The 20325-nt window shown below is 34.6% G+C and overlaps 1 protein-coding gene across 19 annotated transcripts in view; it reads left to right on the plus strand.

Moving 5' to 3' along the window:
- The window catches only part of LOC142152884 (protocadherin gamma-A4-like), a 445481-nt gene that overhangs the window by 255870 nt on the left and 169286 nt on the right, over nt 1–20325 (plus strand). For 2 of the 19 annotated variants that reach the window (XM_075209954.1, XM_075209968.1), the window contains exon 1: nt 15411–18027. The exons of 15 other annotated variants lie outside the window; for them this stretch is intronic. In XM_075209954.1, coding sequence (XP_075066055.1) covers nt 15580–18027 — 2448 coding nt within the window. In that variant the 5' untranslated portion in view covers nt 15411–15579. Of the gene's footprint in view, nt 1–888; nt 3641–7500; nt 10092–15410; nt 18028–20325 lie in introns of those variants that run through there. 2 more of the 19 variants (XM_075209955.1, XM_075209958.1) reach the window with 2 other exon arrangements.

The following is a 20325-nucleotide window of genomic DNA, read 5'->3' on the forward strand; positions in this document are numbered from 1 at the left end:
ATGAATGAGTATAAGAAAAGCTGTAGGATTCTTTTAAAAGGGCTTTTTTTTAATTTGTTGTTGCTGTCTGATTTCCCAATCTGTATTTTTTAGTGAATCAGTTCAGATTTGGGAATAAATTCGTAGGAATCTCTGAAATCCAAATCGATTCACCTATCTCTATATTCAATAAGGGATGTACTGAAAATACTGGTATAGGTTTTATTATGATAAAATAGCAAAAAACCCTTTAATTTTTATTGTCTTATTTTCATTGTCAAGAACTTTATTCCTATGCTGTATAGAATATAAAATCTAAATAATGTAAAACTGAAATGCAGACATAATTTTGACATTTAATAAATGCAGTACAGTGATCAAAATCATTGATTCAACATTTGACAATCAGGTGTAAATAAAACAAAATGTTATATTTTTTGTTGAAAATATTATATTTTAACATTACGACCACTTTCTAGAATATCTATTAGTAGAAAGTTAAATATCATCAAAATCAAAATGTATTTATATAGTGGCATCAAATTCTATAGCACATTACAAATATGATACAGAGGTTTTTATAATAAACTCCAGAAGGGGAGTAATTTAAAATCAATAAACTCTAGAACATGGGGGCACAGTGGTAACTTGGTGGAAATTTCAGGAATAATATTAGAAAATAATATTTCAGTAAAAAATTGTAAATACTTGGTGCAAACTCCTGAATGATATAGTTGTAAAAAGAAAGTAAATTAATTCAAGCTTCCTTGGCAAAAATAGAGGATTGTTCTGAAACTACGTCAGAACACACTAAACTATTAATAAGTAAAATGAAAAGACTAAATGGACCAAATGGTCTTTATCTACTTTTGATATTCCATGTTTTGTTTGCACTGTGTCTAGTTGAAGGATATGAAATTATCACTATTGACCAGAAGAGGGCAGACTTGCCATCCAAACGTTTACTTCAACCATAGTAATGGATCTGTTCATGTAAGCTCCACACTCTCCTCCCCCTGGCTCAGTGATTCACCCGCCCATCTTTCCTCTCACACAAAGAAGAGCTGCTGCTCCGATGAGAGCCCTGTGGATGTTTTATTTCTATGGATGGATTGATTTTCTGGGATGATGGAACAATGAATATGTAACCTACATGCCTTTTGGATAATACAGGACCTGTATGATAACAAATATCAAGAAAATAATTTAAGATATGGACTTCAGAGGCTCCTTTCAGTGCTGGAAATGGCAAGTAGTGATTTCCTTTCTCCTTTGTAGCTGGGGCTGGGTCTCTGGGCAGCTTCGTTATTCTATTGTGGAGGAGACTGAACCAGGGACATTGGTAGGAAATGTAGCTCAGGATCTGGGTCTAAAACGTGCAGAGCTCTCTCAGCGCAGGTTACATTTGACATCTGAAAATGACCACAAATATTTTGCTGTAAATAAGGCAAATGGAGGTTTGACTGTGAATAACAGGATTGATAGAGAGACCCTGTGTGGATCTAGGCTGAGCTGTTTGCTGCATTTGGAGGCAGCTGCTGAAAATCCTTTGGAGTTTTTCAGTCTAGAAATAGAGATTCTAGATATAAATGATAATTCCCCTACTTTCTTATCTAATAATCGCACTATTGAGATTACAGAAGTGTTTACAATTTCTGGTGAATGGTTTGCCTTAGAGATTGCAGAGGATTTAGATGTTGGTGTTAATGGTGTTAGTCAGTATACATTAAATACAAATTCATATTTTTCATTGTCTGTGAAGAATCATAAGGACGGAACTCTCATTCCTCAGCTGATATTAGAAAAGGTTTTAGACAGGGAAGAAAAAAAAGAACATAGTCTTATTCTCACAGCTACTGATGGAGGAGAACCAGCCAGATCAGGGTCCTGTCACATAACAATAAATGTATTAGATATTAATGATAATCCACCAGTCTTTCATCAATCGGTTTATAGAATCACAGTGAGGGAAAATCTCCCTTTAAAAACTGTTCTATTAACATTAAATGCAACAGATCTGGATGATGGTGCAAATGGGGAAATTCAGTACTTCTTTGGTGACCATACATTTAAATCTGCCAGAAGATTATTTGCTCTGAATGAAGACAGTGGAGAGATTTATCTCAATGGGATTGTGGATTTTGAAGAATTACGTTTTTATGAATTATCTATTAAGGCAGTAGACAAAGGGATTCCTAAACTTGAAAGAAACTGTTTAGTTCAGGTAGAAATAGAAGATGTAAATGACAATTCCCCAGAAATCACATTTACCAGAAGCATAAATGACATTCCAGAAAATGCACCACTAGGAACTGTTGTTGGATTTATTAATGTGAGAGACAAGGATTCTGGAAAGAATGGAGAAATACAACTGGATATGTCACCTAATTTACCTTTTAAAATCAGACCTATTAAAAATCGTTACTCATTGGTCACAGATGGGAATCTGGATAGAGAGAAAATATCCCAATACACTATTGAGCTGACTGCTGCTGATTTAGGGTCTCCTCCTCTGTACAGTAAGACAACTGTTATTCTCAGTGTGTCAGATATTAATGATAATGCACAAACATTTACACAGTCTACTTATACTGCTTTCATTAAGGAAAACAGTGACCCAGGTACATTGCTATGTACAGTATCTGCTATTGATCTAGATGAGGGTGTTAACTCTGATCTGGTTTACTCTATAGTTGAGAGTGACATAGATGATTCCTCTGTATCTTCTTTTGTGTATATTAATTCCAATAACGGTAATATATATGCTCAGCGCTCCTTTGACTATGAGCACATCCAGGTCTTACAAATCACCATAAAGGTAGAAGATTCTGGATCACCAATGTTATTTTCCACTGTCCCTGTCTTTATATTCATTTTGGATACAAATGACAACTCCCCCACCTTGCTGTATCCAGAACACTCTGAAGATCTTATTGTTCAAGAGAGGATTCCAAAATCTACAACTGCTGGTTATTTGGTGACTAAACTCTCTGCAGTGGATCTGGACTCTGGTCACAATGCCTGGTTAGTCTTTAACCTCATTGACCCCATAGATTCTTATTTGTTTGAAGTGTCTAAACATACAGGAGAGCTCAGAATTGTGAGAGGATTTCAGGAAACAGAAAATACAGAGCAACAACTTCTCATTTCTATCAGTGACCATGGGGATCCTCCTTTATCATCTACAGTCACTGTACTTATTAATGTAGCAGATGAGGTTGTGGTAGAAATGCCTAAATCTGGTCATTTTATCACAAATTCCAAACCACAATCAGATATGACTTTGTATCTAATTATTTCCCTAGTGGCCATCAGCTTAGTTTCACTGGTTACATTCATTATATTATTGGTGAAATGTCTGAGGAAAGAAAGTTATGATTCCAGCAGTAGCTGCTGTTTTCTTACTGGATCCCAATCCAAACCCTACACAGATCAGTATCAGCCAGCTCTTTACTTGAACACAGACGGAACCTTAAAATACATGGAGGTCAGGATGGTTCCTCCAGGAACACAAGGACAATATTACCAAACTAACTTCTCCCCAGCCTCAGAACAGCAAGATTTCAGTGTTATGAAGCCACTGGATTTCCCCCAGTTTCAGGATATGGTTAAAGCAACCGATAATTCCTCAGATATGAGCAGTTTGAATGACCCAGACAAGGTAAGCCTATGTTAGAATTTATCCTTTCTATCTTTATACATTTCCATACAAATTAAATATGGTGTGTTTGGATTTTCAAGGTTAATTGTACTTAATAGGAAATCTATATTCCTATTATTATTTTTTACTAATCTTATATATGCATTACATCATTTGTGAATTGTCCATGTGCTGAAATTAGTTGCGACTGCTATCATTTATTATTTTTATATGCAATGAGAAACAGAAAATACAAGCATATGTATTTGTATCTTGAGCTTTCAAAATTAACATTTTGTATTCCATATACTTTCCTTTTGCACCTAGAGGCCCAGTGCTCTATTCTTGGTGCAGAGCAGCACCATTTGTAATTTATTTTGTATTTTTCAAACATGAAGCTGAGATGACCTTCACTATTGTATTTTGGAACAGGGATGTTGGGCCATAGCAATCCATCAGACTGCAGGGTAATCATTACCATGCATGTGCTCCACCCCAATGCCTCTAACCATATATTCACCGGCTGGTCATGCAAACTGCTGTCTGACTGCAGATATAGAGGAGAGAGTTGAAGTGCTGCACTTTCCTCCATATCTGTCTTGACACAGAAATCCCTTTGATTTTACAAATAGCCAAAATAGTAATCCATGAGCTGATTATACAAATATAAAATAATAATTCCTGGAGCATGTATTTTTGCCTGTAGCCCCTTTCAGTTTATAAAATGTTCACTGTAAAAATTATTTTTAGCAAAGTCAAGTGGTGTATACTTATGTATTTCAATTGATTTATAGTTTCTATGCCCAATATTGTACCGTGAAACAATATTTTAAATGATTGTATGTTGTATAGGTAGTATCAAGTATAACTTGTTTACAGTTGTAGAACCTACAGCAAAGAAATAGAAATTCTGTTCATACAGTGTTTATTTTAAAACAGTTGTAGACAACAAGTAGTACTCCTGACCTCATCCTACTTTGATCCGTAGATATAGCAAATAGATCTACAGCCCAGTGAGGAAACATTGATTACTGAATCAGAAAGTCGTCTTTGCCAAAGTTCTTAGTGCTGGATGATTCAGTCTGTCCAAAGTGCTTCAATACATCTTTACACAAGCTTGGCCATAAAGATCTTTTGAAGTGCTACATGTGTAGTGGAGAAAGCCTGCAAAAAGTACTATGGAATTAGAAAGGCTCAAGCCATTTAAACTAGTTTGTCAAATCAAAGCAAAATTTCAAACAAATGTGGGATATTTTTGAACTGATCAAGTTTGAAAGTTGTACATTATGATTGTGTTCAGTGTCGATGGAATGCGTTCAATGTAGGTGTAATATGTACTTATTAAAATGTCGAAGTGTTAAAGTGCGTGTTCAATGTTTGAACGCTCTTGTTATACATCTATCACTTTCGATGACTGTGTTTAGGTTGATCCACAAACAAACTGCCGTCAAATTATGAGTAACCATGAACAAATTTGAGGCCATTGAACCGTCCTGTTGTATCAAATTTCGTGCTTGCTCAAATAATTAAGCATTTCTAGTAGGGAAATCTCTCTAAAGTGCAGGACTGATTAAGAAGAGGTTGTTCAAAAGTGGACATTCTCTTTTGATTTCAACTCTTTGGTCCTCTTCTATGTGATTTAGATGTCACTGAAGACAGTGTTTTTTCATAGTCTGTGTATGATGTTAGTCCACTGCATGATACCCGTGGCTTCTTACCGGCTTGACTAGCTGGCCATAACGTAACTTATCCTACTGCTTGGACTATTGAAAAACATCATGATGGCACTCCGATATCATTATGTGATCTGATCTTCTCCATAAAGGAAATATACAGCACCCTTTTTGAGACAAGAGGCTTTTTTGAAGTCTATAAAAATTATAAAGCCAGGCATTTGGCCTTGTTTTTATAGTTTGAAATATTTCCTAAAAATAATGTAATAATACAACATAATTTTGCATATCTGAGCCATGTATATAAATTTATCATCATCATCACCATTTATTTATATGGCGCCACTGTTTATGTTGGAATATTTAATATGTGCATAATTGTATATTTACAAGGGATAAACATGTGATTAGTTTACACTGTACTGAAAATCGTTTGTCGCATATTGAATTGAAACATATTTTGTAGAGAAACATATCAGTAAATTTTGGTAAATGTTTAATGGACAGTATAACAATATAATTATGTGTAGCTGTCTTTATGCTCAGGTATGATCAGCACATGTCACTTGCCTATGAGCTCACTTCCGTGCCCACCCAACTGTACTATCCTCTGCACTTTGAGAGAGCAGTGTCCTTCATTGAAGTCATAAGTAAATATGTTTACATTGTGTTATACTTACTCTGCAACTTATTTAATAACTATACTTTAACTGCTTACATTCCTCAGTGTCTACATCGTATAATATATGTATCTATACTAAACATGTCATAATGGTCTGAGATTAATCTCAATAAATGGAAGATTATCATTACCTTCTGATCAGTTGCATAACATTATTCCAATGTAACTGAGCAGACTCTCCCATAGGCAATAGTTACTTGGCATATCAGGACTGCATCATGAATTCATTCACCATGTGTGAGACTTAAATGCAATGAGGGATGTTCTCAAATAGATTTTCTTTTTGTAAAATAGCAAAAAAATAATTTATATCTTATTTTCTAATAGTTTAAAGAACTTTGTATTCCGATATTTTATAAAATATGATAACTAATATAAACTTTCATATGTCAGCACAATTTTTTTTTTTACATTTTATACCACAATTGTTATGACGAAAAAGGATTGATTTCCACATTTGAAAATAAGGTGTAAATAATCAAATATTTTATAGTTTTTGTTGAAAATATTTCTTCAACCATCTATCACTTTCAAGACATATCTATCAATGATTAGTTTTGAACATACTTAAAATTTTCTTGCAAACTATGAATAATGAAAACAAGGATACATGTATAGGCATATACCTACACAATCTGTGCGTACAGTATTTAATTGCCCCATACACAGACTATTATTATTATTATTATTATTATTAGAGATTATTTATAAGCTGACTCACTGTTTCACACTGCTGTACATGGCAGTGGTACAAACAGGGTAGACACAGTTCACATAAACAAAAGTTCACGAAAATTTTACATTACAGTAATATAAAAGTGCCGCTAGTTTTTCAGTGAAAAAACAAGTTTTTAGGGAGCGTTTGATGCATTGGAAACTGGGGGAGAGGTTTCCAGAGATGGGGAGCAGCGCAGGAAATGTCTTGGAGCTGGAAGTGAAACGTGGTAAGAAAGATACTGATAATCTGGAGAAGAGCCAAAAACAACTAAAAATGGTGTAGGGTCTAAAGTGAAATATATAATAAAAAATTTGTGAAGATTAATATATACAGCTTGGAAGAAACAAAATAAAGGTGAAACAGGATAGAAACTTTTAAGTACATAGATTGTACAAATGCAAAGGGTTTCATTAAGGTTCAGGATGGAAGGAATATCAAAACTTCAAACTAGAACAAGGGGTCACAGTGTTAATTTGGTGAAATGTTAAGGACCAATGTTGCAAAATAGTATTTTTTTTAAAACAACAGTAGATGCAAACAAATTCCTATTTGATATAGTGATAAAAAAAAAAAAAAGGAAATTAAACTTTCTTAGGATAAACTATAAAATGGAAATACTAAATGGATCAATTAGTGATATGTTTGTGCTTGTTGGATATGAAGTTATCATTAGTGACCAGAAGAGGGCAGACTTGTCATCTAAACGTTTATTTCAACTATAGTAATGGATCTGCTAATGTCAGCTCCACACTCTCCTCCCCCTGGCTCAGTGATTCACCCGCCCATCTTTCTCCTCGCACACAAAGAAGAGCTGCTGCTCCGATGTGTATGTTTTATTTCTATGGATGGATTGATTTTCTGGGGGGATGGAACAATGAATTTATAACCTACATGCATTTTGGATAATAGAGAACCTATATGACATCAAATATCAGGAAAATCATTTAAGATATGGACATCAGAGGCTCCTTTCAGTGCTGGAAATGGCAAGTAGTGATTTCCTTTCTCCTTTGTAGCTGGGGCTGGGTCTCTGGGCAGCTTCGTTATTCTATTGTGGAGGAGTCTGAGACAGGGACATTGGTAGGAAATGCAGCTCAGGATCTGGGTCTAAAGCGTGCAGAGCTCTCTCAGCGCAGGTTACATTTGACATCTGAATATGATCACAAATATTTTGCTGTAAACAAGAGAAATGGAGGTTTGACTGTGAATAACAGGATTGATAGAGAGAACCTCTGTGGATCTAGGCTGAGCTGTTTGCTGCATTTAGAGGCAGCTGCTGAAAATCCTTTGGAGTTTTTCAGTCTAGAAATAGAAATTCTGGATATAAATGATAATTCCCCTACTTTCTTATCTAATAATCGCACTATTGAGATTACAGAAGTGTTTACAAATCCTGGAGCAAGGTTTGCTTTAGAGATTGCAGAGGATTTAGATGTTGGTGTTAATGGTGTTAGTCAGTATACATTAAATACAAATTCATATTTTTCATTATCTGTGAAGAATCATAAGGACGGAACTCTCGTTCCTCAGCTGATATTAGAAAAGACTTTAGACAGAGAAGAAAAAAAAGAGCATAGTCTTATTCTTACAGCTACTGATGGAGGAGAACCAACCAGATCAGGGTCCTGTCACATAACAATAAATGTATTAGATATTAATGATAATCCACCAGTTTTTGATCAATCAGTTTATAAAATCACAGTAAAGGAAAATCTTCCTTTAAAAACAGTTCTATTACAATTAAATGCAACAGATCTGGATGATGGTGCAAATGGGGAAATTCAGTACTTCTTTGATGATAACACATTTAAATCTGCCAGAAAATTATTTGCTTTGAATGAAGACAGTGGAGAGATTTATAGTCATGGAATGGTGGATTTTGAGGAATCAAATTTTTATGAATTATCTATTAAGGCAGTAGACAAAGGGATTCCCAAACTAGAAGGGAACTGCTTAGTTCAGGTAGAAATAGAAGATGTAAATGACAATTCCCCAGAAATTACATTTACCACAGTGGTAAATGACATTCCAGAAAATACACCACTAGGAACTGTTGTTGGATTTATTAATGTGAGAGACAAGGATTCTGGAAAGAATGGAGAAATACAACTGGATATGTCACCTAATCTGCCTTTTAAAATCAGACCTATGAAAAATCGTTACTCATTGGTCACAGATGGGAATCTGGATAGAGAGAAAATATCCCAATACACTATTGATCTGACTGCTGCTGATTTAGGGTCTCCTCCTCTGTACAGTAAGACAACTGTTATTCTCAGTGTGTCAGATATTAATGATAATGCACCGACATTTACACAGTCTACTTATAATGCTTTCATTAAGGAAAACAGTGACCCAGGTACTTTTCTATGTACAGTATCTGCTATTGATCTAGATGAGGGTGTTAATTCTGATCTGGTTTACTCTATAGTTGAGAATGAGATAGATGCTTCCTCTGTATCTTCTTTTGTTTACATTAATTCTAATAATGGTAATATATATGCTCAGCGCTCCTTTGACTATGAGCACATCCAGGTTTTACAAATCACCATAAAGGTAGAAGATTCTGGATCTCCAAAGTTATTTTCCACTGTTCCTGTATTTATATTCATCTTGGATATAAATGACAACTCCCCCACCTTGCTGTATCCAGAACACTCTGAAGATCTCATTGTTCAAGAGAGGATTCCAAAATCTACAACTGCTGGTTATTTGGTGACAAAACTCTCTGCAGTGGATCTGGACTCTGGTCACAATGCCTGGTTAGATTTTAAACTAATTGACCCTATTGATTCATCAGTGTTTCAAGTCTCTAAACATACAGGAGAGCTCAGAATTGTGAGAGGTTTTCAGGAAACAGAAAATACAGAGCAACAACTTCTCATTTCTATGAGTGACCATGGGGATCCTCCTTTATCATCTACAGTCACTGTACTGGTCAGTATTGTAGACGGGGTTATATTGGAAAGACCCAAATCTGATACTTTCCTTAAAAATTCCAAACCACCATCAGATATGACTTTGTATCTAATTATTTCCCTAGTAGCCATCAGCTTAGTTTCACTTGTTACATTCATTATATTATTGGTGAAATGTCTGAAGAAAGAAAGTTATGATTCCAGCAGTAGTTGCTGTTTTCTTACTGGATCCCAATCCAAACCCTACACAGATCAGTATCAGCCAGCTCTTTACTTGAACACAGATGGAACCTTAAAATACATGGAGGTCAGGATGGTTCCTCCAGGAACACAAGGACAATATTACCAAACTAACTTCCCCCCAGCCCCCGAACAGCAAGATTTCAGTTTTATGAAATCTCTGGATTTTCACCAGTTTAAAGATATGGTTAAAGACACCGATAATTCCTCAGACATGAGCTGCTTGGATGCCACAGGCCAGGTAATTTATATTACAACTTGTTTTCAGCTTTTTCCTAAATCATTTCTATATAAGTTAAAGATTAGGGGCCTGATTCATTAAGGATTTTAACTTGAGAAACTTCTTATTTCAGTCTCCTGGACAAAACCATGTTACAATGCAAGGGGTGCAAATTAGTATTTTGTTTTGCACATAAGTTAAATACTGACTGTTTTTTCATGTAGCACACAAATATCAACTTTAAATTTCAGTGTACAAATAAGCTATCAAGTATTTGTGTGCTACATGAAAAAACAGGCAGTATTTAACTTATGTGCAAAACAGAATACTAATTTGCACCCCTTGCATTGTAACATGTTTTGTCCAGGAGACTGAAATAAGAAGTTTCTCAAGTTAAAATCCTTAATGAATCAGACCCTATGTGTTTAGAATTTGTATTCTAACATTATGTAGTAAACCATACATATTGATATTATTATTTCTTTGCACTAATAATATTATATATGCATTTAATAATATGTGAATGGCACTGAATGTGCTGCACAGTAATGAGTTGATAAACTTCTACCATTTCTGCTTTTTATTTACATTATTTAAAAAATAAATATATGTATTTAGTAAAACTTTCATTAAACTTCAAGGTTATTAGTATATTTTACTTTAGTTACTATTAATGAACATTATTGGTGTAAGTGAGCAGTGCATTTTAGTTTGTGCAAATTAACTAATTTTTGCTATTCTCACACATTAATGTACAGCCCCATTCTGCATGACTTATTGTGAACATTGGATCTAAAATTGACGGCATATCTCTAGAATAGAAACAACCTGACCAATTACTGCGCACTATCATATTTGGATCACACATTTAAAGGGTCTAGAAAATTAAAAAGCCTTTAGATAAAGTGAGCTTGTTGTTGAACTTGGTACAGTAAAGAGATATCAGACCTGCTTTCATTTCAGTGACACAATTATGCATTTTCTGTTTTTAACTACACTGAATATAGCTGATTTTAAGATTTTAACCATTTTGCATGGGTAAAAAGCAAAATCTTCCTGTTAATTGGAAAAAACTTTCAAAATGAACAGATTCTACTCCCTATATTTTACATTAGTACTTGTAGCTCAGTGCTCAGTTTTGGTGCAGAGCTGCTCCATATTTAATAGCGAGTTATTACATATAGCGTAGCACTGCTTGAAAATAAAGCAATGCTGACCTCCACCACCTCAGAGGTAACCAAAGATTTTAGTGCAGGGTGTTTGGGACAGATTGATGTAACAGGTAGCATGGTAATGATTAATCTCATTACCACGCATGTGCACGGTCGCTCCCCCTAAATCCACTGAACAACTTGATTCTCTGGCGCTAATTCTAAAGCTAGTATTTTTCTGTGGAGATATCGGTATCAAATGCAGCAATTTCAAAAAGGAGACAGTGTTAAGTCTCTAGATATAAACCAAAACAAAAACTTATGAAATGCGCAGAATAACCGTTAATAGATTTTATTGGACTAGCTAATGCACATATGTACGTACAGAAAAAGTGACAAATAAATATCACTTGAATCAAAATCAAATAATGCAAACATATAAAAAAGATTCTTGGCCAAGAATAAAATATCTTACAACACAATAAAAAATCAGAGGTGATCAATAAATATCACAATGATCAATAAACATGGTATAATAATAACATCTTTATACGAAGTGTATAGAATAAATTGGTTATAACTCTATAGGAGTGTCCAACAATTCCTAATGAGATCTAAGTAAATCTCTTGCTTGTGTAAAGATGGATATAGAGGGTATAAGTTTCCGTTCAGATCCAAATAATACACCAATATTAGATGTGAATTATTAGGTGTATAAGGAGAGAGATTCCTTAATATATACTTGAGATATTATAATACATTTCCATATAAAAAAAGAGAAATCAGTTCCTTTGTGTCTTAATTATCGTCAACACAAAAATACCACATTAGTTGTTTGGGTTTAGTCGCTGAAATAACTGATATCAACGGAGTTTGTAAGTGAATCTTCTTATCGCCGAAGCGACTAAACAGTAGAGATTCCAATGTATGGCTCCAGAAACCGCTAGATAGAACTTAGCGTCAGCGTATAGCGGTGATCAGAGTATACATAAAGGATTTACCTTCTAGGCATAAACATGGCTCCAGCAAATAGCAGGTCCAGTAAAGCTCTTCAGTGACTTGATAGAATTTATCATCAGCGTGTGTCGTTTTTAGTAACATACACAAAGGATTTACCTTCTCAGTATGAACGTGACTCCGGCAATCAGCAGGTCCGGTCAGATTCTTCGGTGCGCACCTCCAAACAGAATCCGGATATACAACAAACTTCAAAAGGAAAAGTTCCACTCAGATACAATGTATCTTGAAAGTTTGTAAACTCCACGATGTTAAAGGCAGCATGAAACAAGCGACGCGTTTCGTCTGGAGACCAGACTTTTTCAAGCAATAAAGCTGTAAGTCAGGGGCTGCCTTTTAAAGAGGAGATCTCTCATTAGTCGTAATTACAAACACCTATTTTCGGATCTGAGAAAGCACAGAAACGCCTTTATATCATCTAATGGTTTATTTGTCTCTTTTTCTTCTTCCTCATCCATCTGCGCATGCATAGAAGCTAAAAGTAAATATATGCTTAAATATGGAATGTATATAAAATACATACATATGGAAGAATATATATATATATATATATATATATATATATATATATATATATATAAAGAAATATAAATAATAATTAAAAATAATAATAAATAAAAATCAAAAAATAACTAAAAATAACTAAAAACTAATAATGACTTATGTAAATATACCCACAACTAGACAGATAATTGGCATCAATATATAAAAAGATTTAATAATGTTGTATAAGACCATATCAATGAAGCTGCATAGAAAACCTACTAAAATACTAGGGAATACAAATGCTGAAATAATTTTGAAAGCAATTCTATAACTAGTTCTTTGAATGAAATCAAAGTTTGAAAGATGTTCACAAATGTTCTTGTAAGCCTAGCATGTTCAATGGTCATGTTCAACTTTCGATTGCATTAAGTTGAATGAAGCACAGACTGGCACCAAATCACAAGTGAACTGCAAGCAGGTTTGAGGCCATTAAACTGTCCTGTTCGAGTTTTGAACTTGCTTGAACATTAGAGAATCCTACTAGTAGTCTTCTCTTTTAATCAGATAAGATTCAGGATTGTTTAGAAAGGGGTTGTCCAAGTGTTGACATTTTCTTTATTTTAACTATTTTGGACTCTTTTAGTGTTTTTGATGTTGTTGAAAGTAGAGTATTTACATAGTTTATTAATGATTTTAGTCAATGACAGGATTATAGTGGCTTCTCACTATCTTGACTAAATGACCATAGGTTATCCTAAGGCTTGGATTATAGAAACACATCATGCTAGCAATGTGATCTCATTATATGATCTGATCCTTTTCTATAAAGGAAATATCCAGCCGCCTTGTTGAGACAAGATTCATTTTTGAAGCTTCTGAAATATTTCATAATGGCCATGATTTCACTTTAGTTTTATATTTGTAAAATATTTGTTAAATAAACATTTAATTATCCATTATGCATTTACATATTTCAACCATGTACATATGTTTAAGCTGTAATATTTAATGTATTGAAGAATTATATTTTTATAAGTAATGGGGTATGTGATTAGGTTACACTGTATTTAAAGTCATTGTAGCATAATGAATTGATGCATTCGAGGACATTTTAATTGTTAGTACAAGGAAATAATATGTAGCTGCTTTATGATCAAGTAGGAGGACCAGCATCTGTCACTTACCCACCCACCTGTACTACCCTTTGCGCTTTGAACAAGCGAAACTCCAATGGACTGGAATTAAGTCATATGTAATTACTGGATATTTTTATATTGTGCTATACTTACTATGCAACATACTTGATAAACAATAATTTAAATGTTTTATGTATTTATTGGATTATTTTTATGTTTTAATATATGTCTATTTCTACTAATTTTATAGTCTCAATCTATGCTGAATGTTGTCAGAATCTTCTGAGATTATTAAAAATATCTGGAGGATTACTATTACCTTCTGATCAATAAGATTTCAAAATTCCAATGCAATTGGGCTGGCTCTACAGTAGGCTTTAAGTATGTTTCAATTTATGAATTATTTTGCTGGTGGCAGAGATTTGAAATTTGGCTGAACCCATTTGCCCACCTCTAGGTACAATGAGGGATGTTTTCAAATGGTGCTTTGGGTTTTATTATAGTAAAATAGCAAACCATTTTTTTTAATGTTTTTATTTTCAAATAATTTTAAGAACATTTATTTCCTAATTTTAAAAAATATGATACATAGTGTAAAAGTGTGCATGCCTACACAATTTTGCATTAAATAACATGGTTTCAGTGGCTAAAAATTATCATTTGACTACAAATTGCAAAAGAACAACATTTTATATTTTTTGTTTACAATAATGTAGTTCAACGTTTTGTCATATTCAAGAATATCAGAATATCTATCACTGATTATTTTTGAACATACGTAAAATATCCTAGTAAACAATGAGAGTGCCTGCATAAAAATATACAAACTACATACAGTATTTGTTTGTCATGTATAAATGATAACTGAGAAAGTAATACACGTTTAATACAATTGCAATAGCAAAATAACAATTTTATTTGGCTAAATTTATTTTAGCTTAGTGGAGTAGAATATTGATAAAATGGAAAAAACAGATTAAAGTGCAAAATTTACATTTAAACAGTTTACAAGCTTAATAAGTACAACTTAGATGAAAGAAAATATAGGTGGTATATGACCAAAATAAGTACATATGATTTTCAACAATGTTCTGGAGGGGAGTCAGTTCAAAAATCATATTCTAGAACAAGGGAACACAGTACTAACTTGATGGAAATTCAGAAGTAAAATTAGAAAATAACATTTCACTAAGAAGAATAATAGATGCTTTGAACAAACTCCCAGATAAAAACAGAACTAAAGGAATTTGCTTGGGATTAGTAAAGGTATATTCTGACACTAAACCAGAGCAGACTAAACTATTAATAAATTAATAAGTTAAATGGAAAGACTGAATTGATTAATTGCTTTTTAACTACTGTCAATACTGCCAAAATTCCGTGTTTCTACGTTTGTTTGACGAGTGTTTGCTTGTTGAACTGAAGTTATCACTATTGACCAGAAGAGGGCAGACTTGTCATCCAAACGTTCATTTTAACTATATTAATGGATTCGTTCATCTCAGCTCCACACTCTCCTCCCCCTGGCTCAGTGAATCACCCGCCCATCTTTTCTTTCACACAAAGAAGAGCTGCTGTTCCGATGAAAGATCTGTGGATGTTTTATTTCTATGGATGGATTGATTTTCTGGCGGGATGGAACAATGAATATATAACCTACATGCCTTTTGGATAATACAGGACCTATATAAAACAAATATCAAGAAAATAATTTAAGATATGGACATCAGAGGCTCCTTTCAGTGCTGGAAATGGCAAGTAGTGATTTCCTTTCTCCTTTGTAGCTGGGGCTGGGTCTCTGGGCAGCTTCGTTATTCTATTGTGGAGGAATCTGAACCAGGGACATTGGTAGGAAATGTAGCTCAGGATCTGGGTGTAAAACGTGCAGAGCTCTCTCAGCGCAGGTTACATTTAACATCAGGAAATTACCACAAATATTTTGCTGTAAATAGGGCAAATGGAGGTTTGACTGTGAATAACAGGATTGATAGAGAGACTCTGTGTGAGTCTAGTCTCAGCTGTTTGCTGCATTTGGAGGCAGCTGCTGAAAATCCTTTGGAGCTTTTCAGTCTAGAAATAGAGATTCTGGATATAAATGATAACTCCCCTACTTTCTTATCTAATAATCGCACTATTGAGATTACAGAAGTGTTTACAATTCCAGGTGCACGATTTGACTTAGAGATTGCAGAGGATCTAGATGTTGGTGTTAATGGTGTTAGTCAGTATACATTAAATAAAAATTCATATTTTTCATTGTCTGTGAAGAATCGTAAGGATGGAACTCTAATTCCTCAGCTAATATTAGAAAAGACTTTAGACAGGGAAGACAAAAAAGGGCATAGTCTCATTCTCACAGCTACTGATGGAGGAGAACCAGCCAGATCAGGGTCCTGTCACATAACAATAAATGTATTAGATATTAATGATAATCCACCAGTCTTTGATCAATCCGTTTATAAAATCACAGTAAAGGAAAATCTTCCTGTACGAACTGTTCTATTAACATTAAATGCAACAGATCTGGATGATGGTGCAAATGGGGAAATTCAGTACTTCTTTGGTGACCACACATATAAATCTGCCAGAAGATTATTTGCTTTGAATGAAGACAGTGGAGAGATTTATAGTAATGGGATTGTGGATTTTGAAGAATCAAATTTTTATGAATTATCTATTAAGGCAGTAGACAAAGGGATTCCCAAACTGGAAGGGAACTGCTTAGTTCAGGTAGAAATAGAAGATTTAAATGACAATTCCCCAGAAATCACATTTATCACAGTGGTAAATGACATTCCAGAAAATGCACCACTAGGAACTGTTGTTGGATTTATTAATGTGAGAGACAAGGATTCTGGAAAGAATGGAGAAATACATCTGGATATGTCACCTAATTTACCTTTTAAAATCAGACCTATTAACAATCGTTACTCATTGATCACAGATGGGAATCTGGATAGAGAGATAATATCCCAATACACTATTGAGCTGACTGCTGCTGATTTAGGGTCTCCTCCTCTGTACAGTAAGACAACTGTTATTCTCAGTGTGTCAGATATTAATGATAATGCACCGACATTTACACAGTCTACTTATAATGCTTTCATTAAGGAAAACAGTGACCCAGGTACTTTTCTATGTACAGTATCTGCTGTTGATCTAGATGAGGGTGTTAACTCTGATCTGGTTTACTCTATAGTTGAGAGGAACATAGATGATTCCTCTGTATCTTCTTTTGTTTACATTAATTCTAATAATGGTAATATATATGCTCAGCGCTCCTTTGACTATGAGCACATCCAAGTTTTAGAAATTACCGTAAAAGTAGAAGATTCAGGATCTCCAAAGTTATTTTCCACTGTTGCCATCTTTATTTTCATTTTGGATACAAATGACAACTCCCCCACCTTGCTGTATCCAGAACACTCTGAAGATCTCATTGTTCAAGAGAAGATTCCAAAATCTACAACTTCTGGTTATTTGGTGACAAAACTCTCTGCAGTGGATCTGGACTCTGGTCACAATGCCTGGTTAGTCTTTAATCTCATTGAACCAGCCAATTCCTTATGGTTTCAAGTGTCTAAACATACAGGAGAGCTCAGAACTGTGAGAGGATTTCAGGAGACAGAAAATACAGAGCAACAACTTCTCATTTCTATCAGTGACCATGGGGATCCTCCTTTATCATCTACAGTCACTGTACTTATTAATGTAGCAGATGAGGTTGTGGTAGAAATACCCAAATCTGGCAATTTTATCACAAATTCTAAACCACCATCAGATATGACTTTATATCTAATTATTTCCCTAGTGGCCATCAGCTTAGTGTCACTTGTTACATTCATTATATTATTGGTGAAATGTCTGAAGAAAGAAAGTTATGATTCCAGCAGCAGCTGCTGTTTTCTTACTGGATCCCAATCCAAACCCTACACAGATCAGTATCAGCCAGCTCTTTACCTGAACACAGACGGAACCTTAAAATACATGGAGGTCAGGATGGTTCCTCCAGGAACACAAGGACAATATTACCAAACTAACTTTCCCCCAGTACCCGAACAGCAAGATTTCAGTTGTATGAAGTCTCTGGATTTCCCCCAGTTTAAAGATATGGTTAAAGGCTCCGATAATTCCTCAGATATGAGCAGCTTGAATGACCCAGACAAGGTAAATTATGTTAGAATCTATCTTCTTCTTGCTCATTCTTATGTATACAAACTAAATATGTTGTGTTTGTAAATTAAAGGTTAATGTTAAATAACAAGAAATCTATCTTACTATTATTATTATTATTATTATTATTATTATTATTATTATTTCTCACTAATAATATTATATATGCACTTGATCATATATGAATGGCCCATGTGCTGAACAGTAATGAATTGACAATCAATATCGAAAAATAGGTTAATGTATTTTGTATATTGGTACAATAAATTCATTAAACTGCAGTATTTGTTTTTGTTCACTTTCAGTACCATTGAAAAACTAAATATTATAATTTGGCAAATTCAGTTTCTTTTTTTGTTTTTTATATATGCTAGTGGTTCCTAAGTTTTTATAAATAGGGTATTTCAGTGCCACAATTCCACATTTTACATTGTTAACGATATAATTTAAAAGCAGCTACTACCTTAAAGATGGTATAAAAATATGTTCATTTTGTCTGGCTAAAAAGCTGCTTCCCTGTTAATCGGAAAATATTTAAAAATAAACATTCTACTCCAAATACCGTAGTTTACATTAGTACATAGAGTCCTAGTGCTCAGTTTTTGGCACAGACCAGGATATTTAATATTGATTTATTAGATGTTGCACAGCTCTGCTAGAAAACAAAGCAGTGCTGACCTCAACCACCTCAGAGGTAACCAAGGAGTCCTGACCAGGGAGGCTGGGATGGGTTGGTTTAACATACTGCATGGTAATGGCCAATCTCTTTGCCATGCATGGCGGGGAGGGCTGGCAAATTTTAGCCCAGGGGGGCAAGACTCTAATCAGTAGCCTATTATAATGGGAAACAAATGCAGGTGACCCAGCCCAAGATAGCTCACTATGTGACTGGACCCCCAGCCCAACCTGCCCCTGCACGCATTTACACACTCCCTCCACCCTGATTTCTCTGGCCACGGAAGTGCCACTCTTTCCTCCATATTTGCCTTAATACATAGATCCCTTTGATTTTAAACATAGTTAAAATAGAAAGTCATGAGCTGGTCCTTATTACTGTAAAATAATAGTTCCTGAGACATTTTGTATAATTCTACTGTATCCCCTTTGTGCTAAGAACATGTGCAATGCAAACAGTAACTGTGTGTGTGTGTGTGTTTAGTATCAGGTATAGTTATTGTTTACAGTGAAACCTAAAACATGGAGAAAGATAAATTTTAAATAGTTATGTGTGTATTGATACAATGCTTATTACAGCTGTTAATATAAGGCAATCTTCCTGACTAGATCCTATTCTGCCCTGTGCATACAGGAATTTAGGGACCCACCCCGCCAAGGCTTAATCAGAAAGCTGGTTGTTTTGGAAGCTCTTAGTGCTGGTTGATTCAGTCTGTCCATAACACTTCAATAGAACTTAATAGAAGTGTCCATTGAGCTGTTTTGAAGTACTTTTTTTATAATGTCTTGCAGTGTACTTGTGTGCAATGAAGCTGCAGAGAGAACTAGCAAAATACTAGGGAATACAAATGCTGGAATCATCTTGAAAGCAATTCTGTAACTAGTTATTTGAATCAAAGCAATGTTTAAAAGGTGTTCCTTATGATTGCATTCAATGTACATGGAGCTAACTCCACATAGGTGTAGTATGCATATCTAATGTCCAATGCACTTGAAGTGACTGTTAGATGTTCAGTAAAGGAATTTCACAAATGTTCTTGTTGTATGCCTAGAGGTTTGATGATATGTTCAATGTCCAGTTTTTTTAGGTTGAACCAAGAACAGATTGGCCTCAAATCACAAATGAAATACGAACAGGTTCAAATCTATCAAACTGTCCTGTTTTAATGGTGAACTTGCTGAGTTGAGCATCTCTACTAGCAGTCTTCTCCAACTGAGATAAGATTCAGCATTGATTAAGAAAAGGTTGTCCAAATGTGGGCATCCTCTTTATTTCAGTTCTTTGGACAGAACCACCCCACATCTGACCGCTTAATTGTGAGAAGAGTTGTGTTGAGGTACAAGCTGAAGTCAATAGAATGTAGAAGGTAGACTAGTGATGGTCATGGCAGTGGAGAAGGTAGAATAGTGGGGAACAAAGCCAAGGACAAAGAATTGGATAAAGTAGAAAACAGAGTCCAACAAAACAAGTCTTCAAAGCACAAGCAGAACGAAAAAAAAAACATTTCTCCTGCAAAGATTTGGTAGAACTGAGGGATTTATAAGGCTACAAACTGGTGAGATGAATTGCTCTGATTGACTTGACCTTTTCACTGAAGGGCTGATTGTAGAGTAGGA

Source organism: Mixophyes fleayi, chromosome 4 (assembly GCF_038048845.1).
Source record: "Mixophyes fleayi isolate aMixFle1 chromosome 4, aMixFle1.hap1, whole genome shotgun sequence".
NCBI classification, from domain to species: Eukaryota; Metazoa; Chordata; class Amphibia; order Anura; family Limnodynastidae; genus Mixophyes; species Mixophyes fleayi.